General features: G+C 46.4%; 2 protein-coding genes and 1 long non-coding RNA gene across 7 annotated transcripts in view; 2 read left to right on the top strand and 1 right to left on the bottom strand.

The window, feature by feature from the left end:
- Positions 1-6,173, bottom strand: part of LOC110084704 (lysosomal alpha-glucosidase) — a 25,335-nt gene extending 19,162 nt beyond the window's left edge. Inside the window, exon 1 of one of the 2 annotated variants that reach the window (XM_020804297.3) lies at positions 6,032-6,173. The gene's annotated coding sequence lies outside the window, so the exon portion shown is untranslated. Of the gene's footprint in view, positions 1-1,826; positions 1,864-6,031 lie in introns of those variants that run through there. The other variant, XM_072982718.2, reaches the window with a different exon arrangement.
- Positions 1-18,920, top strand: part of LOC144584679 (uncharacterized) — a 191,164-nt gene that overhangs the window by 150,907 nt on the left and 21,337 nt on the right. The gene's annotated exons all lie outside the window — the stretch shown is intronic.
- Positions 1,384-18,920, top strand: MAFK (MAF bZIP transcription factor K). Of its 4 annotated transcripts, none has more exons than XM_072982722.2 (3): positions 1,384-1,785; positions 14,707-14,786; positions 17,254-18,920. In XM_072982722.2, the coding sequence occupies exons 2-3, from the start codon at positions 14,751-14,753 to the stop codon at positions 17,686-17,688; spliced, it is 471 nt and encodes a 156-aa protein (XP_072838823.1). In that variant the 5' UTR covers positions 1,384-1,785; positions 14,707-14,750; the 3' UTR covers positions 17,689-18,920. The 4 variants fall into 4 exon arrangements, with proteins under 4 accessions (XP_072838823.1, XP_020659950.1, XP_078237422.1 ...); XM_020804291.3 differs by lacking the exon at positions 1,384-1,785 and adding an exon at positions 10,541-10,727; XM_078381296.1 differs by lacking the exon at positions 1,384-1,785 and adding an exon at positions 12,352-12,514.

The raw sequence follows: 18,920 nt of genomic DNA, 5'->3' as shown, positions 1-18,920 counted from the left end.
TTCTTCTCCTTTTATGAGTTTTGCTATCTTACAATAAACACCCACGAAGCCTTTTATTACACTTTACCTCTCCATGGAGAAATGGAACATAAAATGTAGAGTTTGCCCCCTCGGGTACAAGCCCGGGCTGTCCAACAAGGCAGATGAGCAGATGAGCTGTTCTCGTTCCTAGCTGGGCTCACCTCCATCTTCCACACTTCTTAAGTGTTGGGCGTTGTTGTGGAAGGTGGAGGTGAATCCAGCCGTGTAAGTGGATCCATTATCCCTACGTTGTCACATAAAATATGGCCCATTTAATGACCATAAAGATGGTAAAGGTAAAGGTTCCCCTTGACAATTTTTTGTCCAGTCGTGTCCGACTCTAGGGGGCGGCGCTCATCCCGCTCTTCAAGCCATAGAGTCAGCGTTTTGTCCGAAGACAATCTTTCCGTGGTCACATGGCCAGTGCGACTTAGACACGGAACGCTGTTTACCTTCCCACCGAGATGGTACCTATTTATCTACTCGCATTTGCATGCTTTCGAACCGCTAGGTTGGCGGGAGCTGGGACAAGCGACGGGCGCTCACTCCGTCGCGTGGATTCGATCTTACGACTGCTTGGTCTTCTGACCCTGCAGCACAGGCTTCTGCAGTTTAGCCCACAGCGCCACCACGTCCCCTCTACCATAAAGATGCCCTGGGTCTTTTTAAGGAGAAAGATGGGGTAAAAATATTTTAAGTAAATAAATAATAAATGAATATTATCCAGACTGGCCTATCTGAATGTGATTCATCTTCTTATAACAGAACTTGAAACAACGACCAGATAGGCGGGGTATTAATTAATTAATTAATTAAACAAACAAACAAACAAAAAACAGGCTCCCCCCCCAGGCCTTCCCATTTCTAGCTACAGACACAAAATTTCCAGAAATTTTGAAGCCTGGGCTTTGGGAAAGAAGAATTGGAAAAAAAATGCAAAAACTGAGGGAAAGACAAGCTTTTTCCCCCCCAGGATTCCCCCCCCCCAAGTCGTTTTATATGGCTTCAATACTTCCAGAAATGTTACATCTCTAGCTGTCACCCACACCTCTCCTCCTCCTCTCGCCCGCTCCGTAGCAGCAGGAGCAGCGGCGGCGGCGGCTTCCCGCGCTTTGCTTTTCCCCATGAATGAACCTACTCCAGTGGGCGGGGCTACGCTCTGCCAGGGCGGGGCAGACACGAGAAACCGAGCCAGAGGGAGGCGGTAAAAGTCAGAACGGAGCTCCAGTTCGATGGGGAGAGGGGGGGCGTGGCTTTCCTCCGACGCCCGTTCAAAGTGGCCAACGCCCACTCTGGAAACGGCCTGAGCCCTGATTGGCCGGGGCCGGCCAGAGAGCGAGAGCGCGAGACGAGAGGGGAGGAGCCTGCCGCGCGCTTGTTGCTGTTAGGGGTTGTTTTCTCCCCCCCTCCCTTTCCACACCCGGAGGGAGGGGGGCGGGGGGAGGGAGCGAACTTGACTTTCCCTCAGTCAGTCAGTCAGTCACTCGCGGCACGCGCGCGCGCCTGGGCGGAGGCGAGGACGAGGCCGCTCTGAGGGAAACTGAGGGAGAACAAGGAGGGGGGGCAGAAGAAGAGCCCCCCCTTTGGCCGGCGGGCGAGAACGCGCATGCGCGCCCCCTTCTACGCTCGTGTGACCGTTGGGGCCCTTTTGTTCCCTCAGAAAACGCTTCCACGCCTCACCGGTCCCCCCCCTCATCTCTCTTCCCCCCCTCCTCACAGGTTGTTTCGGGGGCGCGCGCGGGCGCGCTCCCGCCGGAAGCCCAGGTAAGAAAGAAAGAAAGGTGGCGATGGCACCGACACACCACCTCAGGGTCTTGGTCTCGTATAATGTCGGCGGAGGAGGGGAATCGCGTGTGTGTGGGAGGGGGAGAAAGAACCTCTGAGGGCGGGGAGGGGAGCGCGAGGGATTGGGCCTCGCGAACCGCGCGTGCGCAGGCCGGGGAGCGGAACGGGGGGGTTTTCTCAGGCAGAGGGATGGGCAACGTGCCGCGAAGGGGGAAAGGGGGGCGGGGCTTGGCGGGGCGGGGCCGCGAGGGGGGAGGAGGAGGAGGAATGTGCTGAGTCATGGCGGTGGGCTGGACACGTGGTGGCTGTGGCGGGAGAAGGAGGGAAGGAAGGGGCGAGGGGGGGAGGTCTCAGTCTGGGCTTCCCTACGGTGGCGGGGCTGGACTGGGTCGCGCCCCGCTGGCTCCCAGTTTGCTCCTGGGCCCAGTTGAGTCAGGTGGCTTTGCCCTCCAAAATGAATGCAGTGCGAGAAGGTTTAAAGATAGAATCTCTGTCCTTCCAAAGGGTTAAAAAGTTAATATGCCAATAAGGGGTTTCCGAGTTTTAGCGTTAGGGATGTTGAGGTGTAGGAAAGTCCAAGGCTACCCCAAGTGGGCAATTTATAGTGGTTGCTATGGCAGGAAGTTTGTGGTTTGCTTACCTCCTGGTTTGATGGACAGCTTTTGATGGAACCTGTTTGATATCGGAGTATTAGGGAAGCACTTTGAGCGCAGGACATCAGTGGTTAACGGGGAAGAGGGGGCAGATCTGTGAATCATCATGTCTTATGCTGAGCAAGACCTGCCTCTTTAAGAGAGAATCGTGCATGGCCACTCTCTCCTGTTTGAGTGGTTTGCTTAGAAAGCCAGCTAGAACTGTTTGGAAGAGGGTGGTGTGTTTTATCTGCTAAGTGACTTTACCTGCACTTGTTCACTAAAAAACAGACTTCGTTTTTCAAAAGGTTATTAATGTGTTTCTACATTTTAAAAAAGAAAATTGCTCCCGAAATACATTTTTCCTGGTTTATAAGAAAAAGTTGTGGTTGAAGCTATGCCACCAGAAGTAAAGGCAGTCATATCACAGATCAGCCCCTAACTTCACTCAAAACATGGACATGGGGTTGCATTGTTTCCGTACCTTAACTTCTACCCCAGCTAAACAGTGCTTGGGGTATCATGTTTTCAGTCTGCTTTGCGGTAAGCCACCTTGAGTTCTCTTCTCTTGTTGAAAGACATTCTTCATGCCCAGAAACAATGACTTTGTGTTTGAGGAACTGCAGCCGCGTGGGTAATTTATAGCCATACTGAGCGAGTAGAAACATTCTTACGCTACTGTTATGAACAATTAAAACTACAAGCATAATTTCACCAGGCACCCCACCTACTATATAGCACATCACTAATGGTGTAGAACTGAAATGAAACACAAGTTTAAATAGGGTCACTGCTCGCAAACAACAGATTTTCAACTTAGTTCCATATACAGTTAAATAGTCTTTAATACTCTAGAATACTCTAGTCCAGCCGATCCAAATTCTGGGGTGGGGGAGAAATCTTGTTGTGTTTAACTGATTTCAGATTAAGTAAAAGGATGTTTTTTCTCCTACTTTTGGGAATTAAAGAGGTACACTCCTTTGTGGAGTGGGGTTAAGGTACAAGAACGATGCAACATGCTTTGAATAAGGATCTGTGTGTCAGTTTTGTTGGTTTGGAGACAATAACTTCACAAGTTTTTCTTTAAAACAAAAGTCCTTTTCGGGAACCTGCTGGTATTTTAGCTTCTGCCGTTTGCCCTGGCCACTTGTAGGAAACACTCAAAGAACTATGAATTGAATTTAGCTCTCGAGTTGAAAGGGATTCAGGATTTTTAAAGTAAAACTGTTTGTGGTTATTTTCAGTTGAAATGCTGTCAAGGATTTAAATCTGTTTTTACTTTTAAACTGAATTGATTTTTGTGTTAAAAGGGGGTTGGATGGTGGTAAAGGAGAAGTTGAGAGGCATGAGGATTTCTTGAATCAAAAAGGAGTTGTAATGCAGAAAAGTTTGGAATCTGCTGAACTAGAGTGCATGTTAAGATGCTGCTTTTGGGACACTGTTCAAAGCTTGCATTCTTTATTCATACCAGAGCATTGCACAATTCAGAATCATGGACACGCATGAAATATAGGCAAAATCAAAAACCAGTTAAAATGTCAAGACAGTCAGACTATTTTTGACCAGAAGCAATCCAAAGCTAGGAAAGTGGATTTGAGGAATTGCACCCACATGAATATTTTGCAACCTTGCCGAATGAGTCAGCAAGATAGGTCCTTGTAGGTATCCTTGATAAGTCATTGTGCCCTTCAAACATTTGACAGTAACATGCACATGCAACCCTGCCAGCTGAGTTCAAAAAGTTCAGCATATAATCTACTTGCCATGCATACTAGCAGCATGCAGAGTAGGCTTCAGTCATAGTTGGAAAACAGACAACAGGCACCTGGAGGGCAGTTGTTTGAACAAGGTATCATAGTGCTAGAGTCTATTGCAAGAGATTTAATCTGTAAACTCTTGTTAACTTGGCAATACCTTCACATGACAGGATAGTGTTGAAACCCCAAACCAGGACATCCTGCTTCATCATCTGTGCTCATAGGATCATTAGATTATTACCTAGCCACCCATGAGATTTTCACAAATTACAGAAAGCAGCCTTTCCCAACCTTGTGCCCTCATGCTGTATTGAACTGTGATTTCCATCAGTCACAGGTAGCATGGGTGTAACTTCATCTGGGACCGATGTGTCCCAGAAATGTACTAAGTCCTTGAACCTATGGTTGGTTCTGATGTCCTGGAATAAGTGCAGGTGTTCATAAAAGTTTGGCTGTTGTGTTTTGGGCTGACTGACTCCTCCTGACTTGGTGATCTACAAACAATGTCAAGGCACACTAATGGAAAAAGAGCTGAAGCATACTTTGAAAAATCAAGCCACTCCTAATTGATCAATTTTATTATTATTATTTTAAAATGATATAATCTAAAGTGAGAACAAAATATGGAAGTTTGCAAAAGCCTCCAGGTATGGAAAACATGGGCTTTTGAACTAAATGATGGGACGTTGCTGTGGATTTGGAATGTGGTTTTGTTTACTTTTGCAAGTTGACCATATTTTTCATTTTTCACTGGGAACTGTCCAGAGCACAAGAGAGATGGGAGTTTCTTGCATGAAGCAAAAAGTGTTGTTTTTCCGGTTATAACTTGCTACGAGAAAGAGGGTTTAAAAAAAAAAAAAAGAAAGAAAGAGGGAGGAAACAGAAAACTGGGGATGAAGTGCCTAAATCCCATAATTTTTACTTAGATCAGAGATCAGTACATTGGGACTACAGTTCATATCACCCTTGACTGTGTTGGTCAGGAATGGCAACTGTTTAGTCCAATAATGTCTGGGGACCCACTGTTGGGACCCCCTGTCTAACTGAAGTCTGCTATTGAGAAAAAAATTCATAAGAAGATAGGAGTCAAATTGAAGATGCCTTTTAAAGTCCGGAATGCACTCTCTTTTTGGTGGGGAGGAAAACGGTGTTACTGGGGACCAACATAATACAGTATTTTTCAGGCACTTCCTGGATGGGCACGGGGATGTTAATGGTCTTTCCACTACGCCCTTTCTATTTAAGTCGCCATAATGCCTTAGCTGCATATGGAAGCTCCAAACAATCATTGTGGCTGACAATGATTGACTAACTGCTTCTCCAGAACTGACTGATATCTAATCTGTGTGGACCACTAAACCCTCTCAAAAAGTGGCAGTATGTACGTTGTCAAAAGAACAGCAGACATGCTTAGTGGTTTTGAGACCATGAGTGAGAGAAACTCCTTCCTCCTAGTTTGCAGGAAACAAATCATTTCAGTTTTGATTTCAAGCAATCTAATTGCTTTCCTACTTCCCATTTTCTATAAAAAAACTGACGTTCTCCTTTCAGAACTAAGTAAGGGAACTCAGAGGAAGAGAGGGTGAATTTGATAGGCCGACACGAATGCAGCCCCGCCAAAACAAAACCCTTTTTTTAAAAAAATTACTTGCTACCATATCATTTAAAAATGGGGCTTGGGGGGGAAATAAAAAAAGAGAATAGAGCATTTTGAGTTCTCGGGCCGAAAGTTGTGCATCCAGTTTGTGACTTTGGAGACCCTCTAGGTTTGACTCTGCCACCCTGCTCAGACCACTAGCCCAGCCAGCCTGCTGTTTTAAAATTTAATTCATTTACCTTGCTGCTTCCACGTACTGGTGAACGCTGCAGTTTACTGGCCTGCTGGCTGTGTTTTCTTCCTTCCGTATAAAGACGTAATGCGGAGAAACCTTCCCCTTTGCAGTCACTTCCTAAACATGATGGACACTTGTGTTACCCAATAGGAGCAGGCAGCATTAGTAAGGCTGTCGGCGCAGAACAATTAACCCTGTTTTGTACCTACAGAGGGATAGGAATGCAAAAGCAGGAAAAGGTTCCTTTGTAATCTGGACTTTGCCACAGATGGAAGCTTTTGAAACAGAGTGCATTAGCCACAGGCAATTGCTGAGTCAAAAACTGGGCTTTGTAAAATGGTTTAGCTGCTTAGATGAATTAAATTAAGAAAGGCAGTTAAAGTAGTAGTTCATGAGTCCAACGAAGCCAGCTGTTTCTTCAGCTTACATAGCTGTATTTCCCAATGATCGAGATGAGGGGGGCACTTAGAAGAAGTAACTATCCCCTCTCTTTTACCTAGATCAAATGCTGGGGAAATATATTGATAATAATCTAATATGTGGCCAGATCTCATTCTGGTAATATCTGCAGATGGACTCTTTCCATCTTTATGAGATGAGAAATAATAGTGGTCCTTACGTTGCACCGTTTGAAATTGTTCCTTCAGGCAAAGCTCTGAGCCTGTTGGGGGCTCTCTGTGGTACCCGGGACAGATTGGCTGAGCAAAAACTGCTGTCTCTGCATAGCAAAAGTCTGTGAGTCGTCTTGTTGATTTGGGTATATAAGTGCCAGGTTTCCCATGTGGAGAAACCCATGCAAAGAGGTTAATGGGGGCATTTTTAATTATTTTAGAACAGCCATAACCCAGTCAGAAGGACCCCAGTTTAATTCCTGGAAATGCTGCTTTAAATTGGCTGGATCTGCACAGACCCTGAATGCCTCCAGAAGGGAAGGGTAAATGACTTCAGAGCAATCTCTACCCAGAAAGCCCTGGAAAGTGTCACCATAAGTTGAAATCGACTTGATGACACACACAAAGCTCTGCTTTGAAAATATTTATATAGCAGATACTAAGAAATACTATTGTCACAGATCTGTTGATGTTTACAGTAGAAGGAGAGATGAAATAATGGCCTTGCGGGATCTTGGACAGCATGGTAAATTCACTCGGGTTGCAGTGTCATTACCCCATAAGTGGGTAAAGTGATAACCATTTCCTGTTTCCAGAAAAGGCCTTTTAAGGCAGCCATTCTCAACAGGAGTGGGGGCATATGGCCCCCTGGGTGTCCTGGCCCATTTGAAGGGGGACGCAGACTGGAAACAATTCTTCACACACTACCTTATAAGTTCATTATGCAACTTGCACAATCTTGATTTGGCCTATATTTCTTTCATATCGTGTTCGTGGCTGTGGCCAAAAAAATGCTGAGGATGACTGTTTTAAAGTTGAAAACAGCTCCTATGGGGGTTGAAATTCGGTATACAGAGCAGATCATGTCCCTGAGAGGTATAGTGGCTGCTATAACTGTGCTGGGGGCACAGTGTGATGGCAGCTGGGGAAGCTATCCTCTTGTCTGCTTCTACCAAATTATAACTTGGATGTGCCTTAGGATCACAAAGTACATGTTTCCGAGCTTGGATCATATGATACGTTTAAAGTTTTTATCTGCAGGGAAGCAGGGAAGAGGGAAGCCTCCGGAGCTGCCCGTGTGGTGTGTCCCCAGTATCAATGGCATAGCTAGAGGAAGTGCATGTACAGTACATGTATTCGGTAACTCTTCATGGCTATAGCCTGATGAAACAGTTAGCCAGGGCCAATAAACAACAGTGGTCCAGCTCTTTAATGCTTGTATTTAAAGAGGAGTTCAAAAGAGCATGCACACGCTCTTTCTGACCTTTACTTTAGAAAGAAAGAAAACAGGCATGTGGGCTGTTGGGTTCTGGGAGTTGTGGTTCACAGAAGTCACTTTTCCAAGCTCTGGTGCTTCCCCAAATTAAAATTGAAGTGGTGCTCTGCCCACTGTGTATGTTAGATTTGACTGCAAGTAGGACTTAGGTTTTTCTCTTCTCTGGCCCCCAGCCACGTATCAGATTTCTGTCTTCAAGAGACAATAGCAATAATTTGAACCTTGAGAATTAGATTATACATTGATGAGATAAAGAGGTTTTAATATTTAAATGTAGGAAATTCTGCAAGCTGAGATACTCTTTAGGCAGCTGGTGGGCAGGAGGAAGAAGTTTTATATCCTTATTCATAGACAAGGGAATGTGTCTTGGCAAACTTGAGTGTGTTTCCCAAGCACACTGAGGCAATAATTGCCGCAGAGTCACAGAGGAGAACGGTTGGTCTTCATAACTTTAGCGGTTATGATCAGACCACACATGTGGGTTGACATGTTGATAAAATGTTGGCCTCCTTCGTGAGAGAGCGCAGAAGGGCCAAGGAGATTTATAGGCGCTTATTCCTGTGCCAGTTTTTTATGGGCTGGAAAAAGCATCTTCAGCAAAGGTGGGCAAAATGCAGTGCTCCAGATGGAGGAATGGAGCTGCCAGCAGTCCTAGCCAGCAGAGCCCGTGGGAAGGAATGTGCAGCCCAGCAATACCTGGAGGGCCCCACTTTCCTGTCTCCTGTTATAAAGCAGTGAGGCATGTTTATATGTTTAAGGTATAAGATAGACCAACCTTCCATCAGCACAGCCGCCCGCCCCCCCCCCCATGTTTATCAGCGTTGATTGTAAAACTGCTTGATGCCTTTTGCCATTTTTGTGTTATACAGATATGGCAAAAAGCATGTAAAGTGTTCGATCCTGGCATAATTTAACCAAAGTGTTGCCTTAATGACATGAACTCAACACACACACACCCCAGAACTGGCACATTTCTCTTTTCCCATGAGCCTTAAAATAAACCAGGATTGAGCACTTAAAATAAACCTTCCTGTTACGTTCAAACATAGTTAAGTACTGAATCCTGGCTTGTTTTCCAGAATAAAGGAGTGAACAGAATATGTGCATTCACATAGCAGCTTGGAATCTCTCTCTTTATTACCTTCCATGCTTTGGAGAGGGAGCACTGTGAGGTTCCACGTTAGGGAGGCATAGGCCCTTGTGAAAGTGGAGCAATGGAAACTCTCTGGCATGTTGCGTTCCGCTGCTCTTTCTATCACTGTATTCGCCAGGTTTTTATCATACCATTCTTTAAAAATGGAAACACCTCTCTTTTTTCCTTTCTGGATGTAACCACCACCCAGGTTACAGATAATATGGCCCGATTCTGTTTGGCTGCTGGAGTTTGTTGTATTTCTCTGCTATTTTGCTAATATTCTGGGTCATTTTTGTTGATTATTGACATTTTCAAGGTATTGTATACTATGTATTATCTTTGTTCTATTTCATTTGTTTTTGTGCTGGTAACACAATCATAATGAAGCTTTATTTACTTACTAAGGAAGGATTTGTGACCTCTGGCTATGGCTGAGCAGAGAGGAATGGGCAGTTTGAAGAGGGACAGCCTAGCCATTCAGAGGAGATAGCTGTGAGGTTTGGTGTTATGAAGGGAACTTGTGGGATTCAAAAGGGGTTCTGTGGAAGAGTCTCTCTGCTCCTGCATGCTGTATCTCAGAAAGGGGGAAAGTGCAGCCCTCCAGATGGTGGACTGCAGGTCCCATCAGCCCTCGAGCCAACATAACCAGTGCTGGGAAATGCTGGTGGCTACTGGCCTAAGAATACAGGTATTCTTAGGCCTGTAGCCACCAGCTGGATTTTGCCTTCCTCCATTTGGGTAGCGCTATAGGAAGTGCTATCATCTAAAAGGAATGAGCCCCTATAGCTGGGGGGTAGGGGCAGGGTGCATAGCAAATACATAAAAAGTGAAGATAAGCTGTGTTGCTTCAGAAGCAGGAGGCATAAAAAGAAGTAGGTGACTAGAAGGAAGTTGCAGGAGCTTTTCAAAAATTGCAGTTAGGGGGCAGAAGGGAGAGCAACATACTGTCTCTTTCTTGATCTCTCTCTCTCTCTCTTCCCACCCTCCAACCTTCCCATTTGGTGCTTGAGTCTGCTCCGTCAGCCTTTTTTCATCCAGTGGTGGGTGGGGAGTCTTAGTGCTTTGAAGATTTCCTTCTCCCAGATCAAAAGCCTTTTTGTGTCGGTTGGTGGGAGGGGGCCCGGGTTTGGCCTCCGTACTCCCTGTTTGGTTTTTCTCTCTGTCTGTCTTTGTTGTTGTTGTTGTTGTTGTTGACCTTCCCTTTTCTGAGACCACTCTGCCAAGAACAGGGAGATTCGAGTGCGCCCTTCTCCTTGTAGGGATTGGGTTGACGAGGGAGGGGCAAGGAATGGGGAAGAAAGAGGAAGCAGATTCTGGTTCTGTGGGAATGTGAGCTTTCTCCCACTTTGTAAACAGCCGGTGACTCATTGCATAGCTATGGCACCGAAGGGATGCTTGGTTGGGAGGCCTGCCGTGCGCGAGTGCGTGGACGCACACCCAGACCAAGGACAAGGAGGGGAGCTGCCACCTGCTTCCTCCGTGCCGCCACATTCCATCCCGCTTCCTTGACTTTTTTTAACCACGAAAAAGCGTCCCAAAGAGACAGACAGAAAGCCAGGGGCTCTGCTGCTGCTGTACGGAAGAGCTGCTGGAGCAGGGCAACGTCAAAACATGAGGGCAGGAGAGGAGAGCTGTAAAGCACTGAGCGAGGGCCTCGGAAGAGCTCTGCAAGTCCAAGGTAAAGCTGCCACGGCGGCCGCCGCCACCGTCGGGCTCCTTTCCAGCCTGCTTAAGCTCTTTCTGAAGCTCTCCATGTCCCTGCCCCACCTTATCTTCTTTCCCGTCATGTGGCTCGCTTGTGACTCGAGAGGCTCTCTGGCTGCCTCTGCCCAGAGCTGCCCCCAGGCCTCTTGCCTGCTTAAAGTGCTCCACACCGTTGGTCCTGGGGGCCAGGAATGTCTTCTGCCTTTTCTCATCCCACAGACCGGCCATAGCTATGCCCCCCCCCCTCTGGCTTCACCCCTTGGCTTGCATTCCAAAATAAAATGGATTCTGGGTACGCAGGATAACATTTGGTCCCATGTATCTCTTGCCATCTGGCTCTACACATGCGAGGTTTTAAGGCACTGCTAAGACGCATCAATATGCTATAGAAATACTGTAAACACTTAATTCCACCACCCTCCCATCTCCATGCAAATGAAATGTATAGATCAGGCGCTTGCTGAGTGTTAACCCTTAGCAACTCCTTGGCATGGATGAGCCTTTCCCCCTTCTTTTTTGCCCTTTACACCATGGCTTTCTGAGTACTGGATCCTCTTCACTGGGCGCCACTTTCCCCGTTTCTCTTTCTCTGCTCCCGCTCTTACAGAAGCTAGCCCGTACAGTCAAGTGGAGCCCTGCTGTATACTTGACCAGGAGTGTAGTGAAAGTACTTGTGCCGTCTGCAGCTGGGGTGGAGGGAGCCCACCAAATGGTCTACAAGCCCAAAGAACTGTGTTCTCATGAGGTTATCAAGGCATATTGAAGAGTGTCCTTAGAAAGCCAAGTGTCCTCCAGGCTCTTCAAGGAAACCCTGCTGTTTAGGTCTAAGCATGCAAGGACAGGCGGTGGCAGTTTCACAGAGAGGGAGAGGCGCTCTGTACACATTCAGAGGTACCCTTCTTGTCTGACTTGATTCCGTGCCTGTGTCTTTAAGGAAGAGGCGTGGCCACTGTGGGAGTGGCTTGAGGAAGAGAGGCAGGTTCTAAGGTTGGCTAGTGGTCCTAAGAGCCCCCACCCAGGCCTCCCCCCTTTACAAAACAATCAGCAGCACTGCCTTCTCACTTCCAGGTTTGTGCTGCTCATCATCACATGATGCCACCGAACTGCATTGATCCTCGTAAGTCAAGTGAAGAGCAGCTGAAGGCTGAGCTAGCACATTTGCAACCCCCCCCCCCCCGCAACAAGACTTCTCATTCAGACAGTCTCTTCCCCTGCCCCACCCTTGGGTCCCCTTCTTTCTCTTCCTCAAGGGTGACTTGAAATGAATGAGTTTGCTGACTCTCCCTCCCTCCTTCCTTCCCCCCTCCCTCCAAATGTCTTTGCACAGCGATGACCCCAAGTCATGATTTGCTTTTGGGCTTCTCTTGTTTCCATGGTTACCGTCTCAAGGTTGGCTACTTTCCCAAGGTCACCATGGCAACTATCGAAAGGGAATCATGCTTGGCATGCTTTGGCTGGGAATCTTGGCCCCCTCCCTTTCTCCCCCTTCTTTTATGAATGATTAGCATGTGTGACATGGTGTAGATGTGGATAAAGACAAGTATTCCTTCTCCTTCTTGGGTGGGGTAAGTAGGAGGGGGGTCAGAGAAAAGGAGAAACCTGGGCCAAAGCAATCCTGCTGTTTCCTATTCCCTGAGCCCATGCTGTTTGCGTGCAACAGCCCTTAACATGTGAGCCTTGTGTAGCTGAGGTGGCCCAGGCTGACAGGGAAGAAAGCTGCTGTGATGTCACCAGCTGCATTGCCCTCTTCTTCAGTGGTAGGTACGTTATGCTTTGAGAGCCGCTCCAACAGTGTGTCATCCGTGCTGCGTGCGATGCAGGTGGCGTCTCTGCGCTGAAGTCTAGACAGGCAGACTGTCTCTGGCACTGGTCGAAGGTGTGTAGTTTTTTTTAAGTGTACCTGAGGTCTGAGCAAAGGGCTGAGCTGTCCTCCAAAGGGAGAGAGAGGTTATAGGCAGGCAAGGGCTTGCGGAGGGGGCGAGGGGGGGTTGGAATTGCAGTTGTGTGAGATCTCCACCCGGCCAAGAGGACCAGATCCCCTTCCGCCATTCTCCAGGTGAAAGAGCTCAACCAAGTGACAAAGTATTGCATTTCCCCCTCTCATGCAACCTGTTCATCCTCTCCATCAGCCCCAACTTTTACCTTGCATGGTGTTTATCTGCCTTCTATAAGGTGAATTCCTGCTGTCGAGGTACGTGTGGTTTACAGGTGGGTTTGGGAATGGTGTACTTCCAGTTTTCCAGACGGATCATTTGAACCTTCAATAGCAGACGGCAACAAAGAATAAAGGTTTTTCATCACTTGGGGATGGTTTTTAATGCAACCTTTGTACCAGATGGTAGCGCAGAATTAAAAGTTAGCTGGTGGTTTGTTGTTCAAAAAATGTATATGCCAGTTCTCTGCTGTTTGAATGAATTAGTGCAACTATCTGAGATAACCCCTGCGTCCTTCTTAAAAACTGCAAACAAAAAAAAAATCACCCACTGGCTTTGTCTGTCGAGCGTAACAAAGGAAGGTCACACTTTATGGAATATTCCGGACAAAAGAAACACAGGCTTGATCCCGCCTCTTAAATCAGGTCTTCGGTGGGGTTCAGTGGGTGGGTGAAAATCAAATGTTGTTGCTGTTGTTCTTGTTGAATTCAGGAGGCGCAAGATTGGTAGGATTATTAGTGAAATCTAACTCTGTAGTCTCAGTTCTTTGTAGAACTGTGGGTGCAGTGGTTATGGTAATGATGAGTTCTCCCCCCCCCCCCCGCCAAGCAATGTTGGATTTTTATAGGATATCTTGTACAGAGATATTTTAGCTTTGACCACTGCCCTCCTTCCATCTGGTTTATTATAGAGTAGAGGATTGGTCCAATCACGCTTTGGTTTCTCTTTTGTCTTCTTGTTTGTTATTGTGTGATGCTTTCTTTGCCCAGCCACTGTAAGCAGTTCAGTAGTGGACACATGATTTGCAGGTATAAAAACTCAACTTTAGTCCATGGCATGTCTGCTTAAAGCAAAATCTGACAGCCGGGATGAGGAAAAGCCAGCAGCATGTGCCACTGGCCATAAGAGTGGATGATATGGGGCTGATTAGACCAGAGGTCTGAGTGAATCTGAGGCGGCTTTTGTGTGTGTTCATTTGCATGTGCAGTCAGAGTTCTTTTTACCTCACTGAGCACTAGCAGCTTGCCCCGATCCTTTCCAAGGCATTTTTGGATTTTTTTCAGGAGCTCTCAGGAGCCATGATTTGCAGACCGCTGTCATCAGATCAGCGTGCCAATCCTGCCCTGTATGAACAAGCAGAGAATGGAAGGGCTGAAAGGGAAAGGTGTTGTGTGGCATCTCTGGGTTGTTTGGGTGCCCGTTCCTAGTTTCACTAAACCCTTGCTCTCTTGAAACACATTTGAAGATAACTCTGTCAGCCATTGTATCAGTGGTAGCTGAATGGTCATGACGGAAATGGTCTGTACCTGTAAAAGCTGAGATGAGGTGGAAATAATTGGTCTGTGAGCTGCAGGCTTCACCTGCTGCCACACTGGTTGGGGAAGGTAAGAGTTTGTCAATCGCATCTTGACCTCATCTGGTTAGGGAAGCCAGTTCTAATGTATGTGGGAACATTTGCTTGCTTGTAGACAGAACGGTTGGCAAACTGGGTCATGGGATCCCAGAAATGAGAATAAATTTAGAATTATTGGAACGGGGGGGCGGAGGGGGGTGCTGGTGAAAAATACTGTTACATTAATTAAACTTCACACAGAACGGAGTGACTGTGCTGTGTGGTATATGAATGAGGAAAGTGTCTTATTTTTAATGTCTTTGGTGGACCTGTTTCCTTTCTTTAATCCTCTGTAGGATATCTAACCTGTTGCCTCTCTCTCTCTCTCTCTCTCTCTCTCTCTCTCTCTCTCTCTCTCTCTCTCTCTCTCTCTCTCTCTCTCATTTTTTTCTTTCTTGCCTCTTCAGTTGCAGTTTCTGAGCAGTTTTGTCCAGGAGACGGTGCCCAGGTTATGACGACTAATCCAAAGCCGAACAAAGCATTAAAGGTAAGATGGTGAAGCGGAGGTGGCTTTTTAAAAACGGCAACTGAACCTGGCAATAGCATGTTGCAGTAGAAAGTATTCCTGTTCAGGAGGCCAGTGCTTCTATTTGTTTCTGTGTCTTCCCTCCCCCTCCATTGCACTCTCTCCCTGTCCCATCCCCACAACAGTCAATTAGCATTCTGTTAACTACCAAGTAGAGTTTGTCATTATGGGCCTTTTTTCTTCACCAGTTTACCATATTTAAGAGACCTCAGGGGTTTCCAAACTTGCTAATACCTTTTTTTCATCCCCTCTTTCTTTCTTTCTTTCTTTCTTTCTTTCTTTCTTTCTTTCTTTCTTTCTTTCTTTCTTTCTTTCTTTCTTTCTTTCTTTCCTTCTTTCTTTCTTTCCTTCTTTCCTTCTTTCCTTCCTTCCTTCCTTCCTTCCTTCCTTCCTTCCTTCCTTCCTTCCTTCCTTCCTTCCTTCCTTTCTTTTGATGGGTAAGTAAAGGCATTTACAGCCTATACATTGGAAGCAAAGGAATAGATTAGGTACATTCAAGAAGGCCATGCCATGAGAGCAGAAATGGAACCTCCATTCGCTTTCCAGATTCTGAAGGATGGCCATTACCTTCCTACCCCAGCAGATGTGTCTGCCTAGCTGCTTTTGAGGCCAGAATGCTTGGGTCAGACCGGCTGATAAATAAATGCATTAATAAGTAATAAATAAATAAAGGCATAAACATAAAAGCAAAAAAATGAATGCATAAATGTGCAACTATCCTGCTGAACAGGTTAATAGTCCAGTATGTTCGTACTAGATGCAGAGAAGCCTTCCTTTTTGATAGTCAGCACAGAGACATAGGTCTAAATCCAACTGCTAGTCCTGGCTAAAGTAAACCCATTTAATTAATTGCCCAACAACAATTAATTGTTGCAAGTCAAGATTCCATTCTCATTCCATTCATTCATGTTTCATTGTCAAATTCCATGCATTTGCCTGCATAAAATTTCTCTTCACCTGTACCTATGAGGCTGATACTAAAAATACAAGAGTACTACATGAAACTGACCTGAGGCTGATTCAGCAACAGTATTTAGTGCTGTCTTTTAAAATAGCTTTCCTGATGGTATGTCAACTAAACTTTTATTTTCCCTTGCCCTCTGAAAGATAGCATTTGTGTGGAGAGACTGAAGTGATACACTTTATTATTTCTTGAGGAAGTAATTTTGCTTATTTACCTTGGAGAGCAGAACTGTGTGTTCTGTCTAGACTGAAGTTTCATAAAAATTCACAATGCAGTCACAGCTAAGAGCCCACAGTGTGGTGGTAGAAGGCATCCATGGCATGACTAAGGTCCTTAAATCCCCAGCATCTCCAATTAAAAGGATTTCTGGAATGCTGAAGAAAACCTCTGTCTGATGTCCATGAAGCTGCTGGCAGTGGAAGCGACCAGTTGATGTTACGTGGACTCACGTTCTGGTTCCATGTATGGCTAATTCATAAGCTCAGGTTCTATAATGCAGGGGTCGTTAAGCCCCAGTCCATGGCCCAGTGCTGGTCCATGGGCTTGCCGGAACTGGGCCACAGATACAGATATCCATACGCACGTGCGGTGGGCGTGTCATGCTCGGGGGGGGGTGTTGCACCTGCGGTGGGCATGTCATGCTCACGCAGGGGCGTGTCGTGTGACACACACCTGCAAGCACAACACGCTCATTGTGCGAGCGTGATGTGCCCCTGCCCCCCCGCGCGCGCATGGAGCTCACTCCCTCAGCCAGTCCACGGCCCCAAAAAGTTTGGGGACCTCTGCTATAATGCATTTCCTGGAGGCAGTGATATGGTCATGAACTTTGCTTTATAATCATTTCTCTTTCCATTCCTTGGGGAAGAGTGACATGAGAAGCCGCTTCTGAGCAACATCCTGAGATTGATGTAATTTTGTAGAGGAAGGAAAAGTCCTTTCCAGTTCATTAGTATGCTTGCTACTTCTATTGAAAACATAAGTTAACTTGTTGAACAATAACATGCTCTGTTTTAAAGGAACATAAGGAATCACGATGGGCTAAATCCTGTTGTTACACATGGATAGAATAGATCTGTTGAATTAATGGAACTTAATTCAAATTTAATGTAAGTGTTATTGGTTCTGTGGGTCTACTCTATCTTGGAGAACCCCAACGAAAGCATAGGGTTTTGACCCTTTTAACTTTTAATAATTTTAGGCAAAGCTGATGAATGTGAATGATACCCTGACTAGTTCAAAGGGAGGAGCCACCTACCCCATGGAGACATGGGGCTGGACAAGCCATGGAATGTTGAACTAATGGAAGTTTTCCAAACAGCCTTCAAGGGCTGCCCCGTATTAGGCACATTATGGTTGTACAGTCTGAAAGTTACCAAGGTTTGACTAGCAAAGAAATAGATTAGCAAATGTACCTGACAGTTGGCATCCCTCCTGCCCATTACCTCTGTGGCATTGTGTCTGCAGGTCAAGGAGGAGTCAGGAGAGAATGCCCCCGTGCTAAGCGACGATGAACTCGTGTCGATGTCTGTGCGGGAGCTGAACCAGCACTTGAGGGGGCTTACCAAGGAGGAGGTCATCCGCCTGAAGCAGCGGCGGCGCACACTCAAGAATCGGGGCTACGCTGCCAGCTGTCGGATCAAGCGCGTGACACAGAAAGAGGAGTTGGAGAGGCAGCGAGTGGAGCTGCAACAAGAGGTGGAAAAACTCGCCCGAGAAAACAGCAGCATGAAGCTTGAGCTGGACGCCCTGCGCTCAAAGTATGAGGCACTGCAGACCTTTGCCCGCACAGTTGCACGGGGACCCATCACCCCAACCAAAGTCGCCACCACCAGCGTCATCACCATCGTGAAATCAGCAGAAATCTCTTCCAGTTCAGTGCCATTTTCAGCAGCGTCCTAGTGTCCAGATTGGGGAGAACTAGCAAGCCTCTGTTTTTTTTTGAAGGGAGGGTGGGGTCCTGCCTGATGTTTTGGAGCCTGCATTTCTGCAAAACCAGCAGCCCACCTTGTTCGGAACACAAAGCAAACTCTCCAGAGGGAAAATCCAAATTGGCTGCTCACCTTGTGTTTGTGTGGCACTCTTATGGATGAAATTGGAATGCCATACCTAGTAGGATGAGTTGCAAGACGGCTCTTGCACAGCTCCACCCCAGAGCCTCGCTCTGTCCCAGGCAGCTCTCTGACCGAGGGAAAGATCTCTTGAACGTTCTTGAATGAAACTGGACCATTCAGAAGAGGATGACCTGGCAGAATCATTGGGCATTGCAAATGGATTAAGAAGAATGGTATCATCCCTGCAAAAAATGAAAACCATAAGTCCAGCACCATCCTCTTTGTCTCTACCACATGGTGGGTGATAAAAGAGCTTGGCTGGTGTTGTGAATTCATCAGAATGTCATAAGATAAAAGGCCTTGTCTCTCCAGTCATGGAAAGCCTTCAGAGATGACTTTGCGCCTTAGTTACAAGGTGCTGTGATGATTTTTCTCCCCAGATGTCCCCTTTGCTGCGTACTCTAGCAAAGTGGAACAGCTACAATGCATAAAAGAAAAATCCTTCTTAGCTGCTTCCCCATTGTGTGCCAGTGAATTGTTTTTTTTAAAAAAAAAACAATAACAACAAGTATAGTTTTGTTGCTTCCAGCAGTGCACTCTCGTGTAACAACTCTTAAGATCCAGGTTCCATAATGCTGCAGAGAAGAGAAAAGGGGGAACAATGTAGGAGAGGAGTGTGGGAAGTGGCCAGTAGGAGACGGCTTGTGAAAAAGACAGGAATACTGGAACAGGAATAAATATGAGAGGAGTCAGGGATCTGATAAGATGTTTTCTAGCAGGGCATCTGAAACGCCTGTAAAAGGCTGACATGTTGAAGACAGGAAAGTTGCAGGCAAGGCACAGAAACAGATTGGGTTTCAATGCTTAACAGGCATAGCCTTACCTGTATCCTTAACATCAAGGGATGACAGAGTTGAATGAGGCAGTGTTGTCCAACGGATTGGCTTTGGTGACTGTTAGCTCTCAACGTTTGTGAGTGGAAGTTTGTTCTCGAAACCTCTCTTAGTAAACCAGGAGGTGTGAATTGTTCAAAGGGTTCTGGAAGTCTACTCTTGAGTGAAGCTAAAGTTGGGTCAAAAA

This window comes from Pogona vitticeps, chromosome 13 (genome assembly GCF_051106095.1).
Source record: "Pogona vitticeps strain Pit_001003342236 chromosome 13, PviZW2.1, whole genome shotgun sequence".
Classification (NCBI taxonomy): Eukaryota; Metazoa; Chordata; class Lepidosauria; order Squamata; family Agamidae; genus Pogona; species Pogona vitticeps.
Note: the sequence above shows the minus strand (reverse complement) of the source record. Positions and strands in the feature narration are given on the sequence as shown.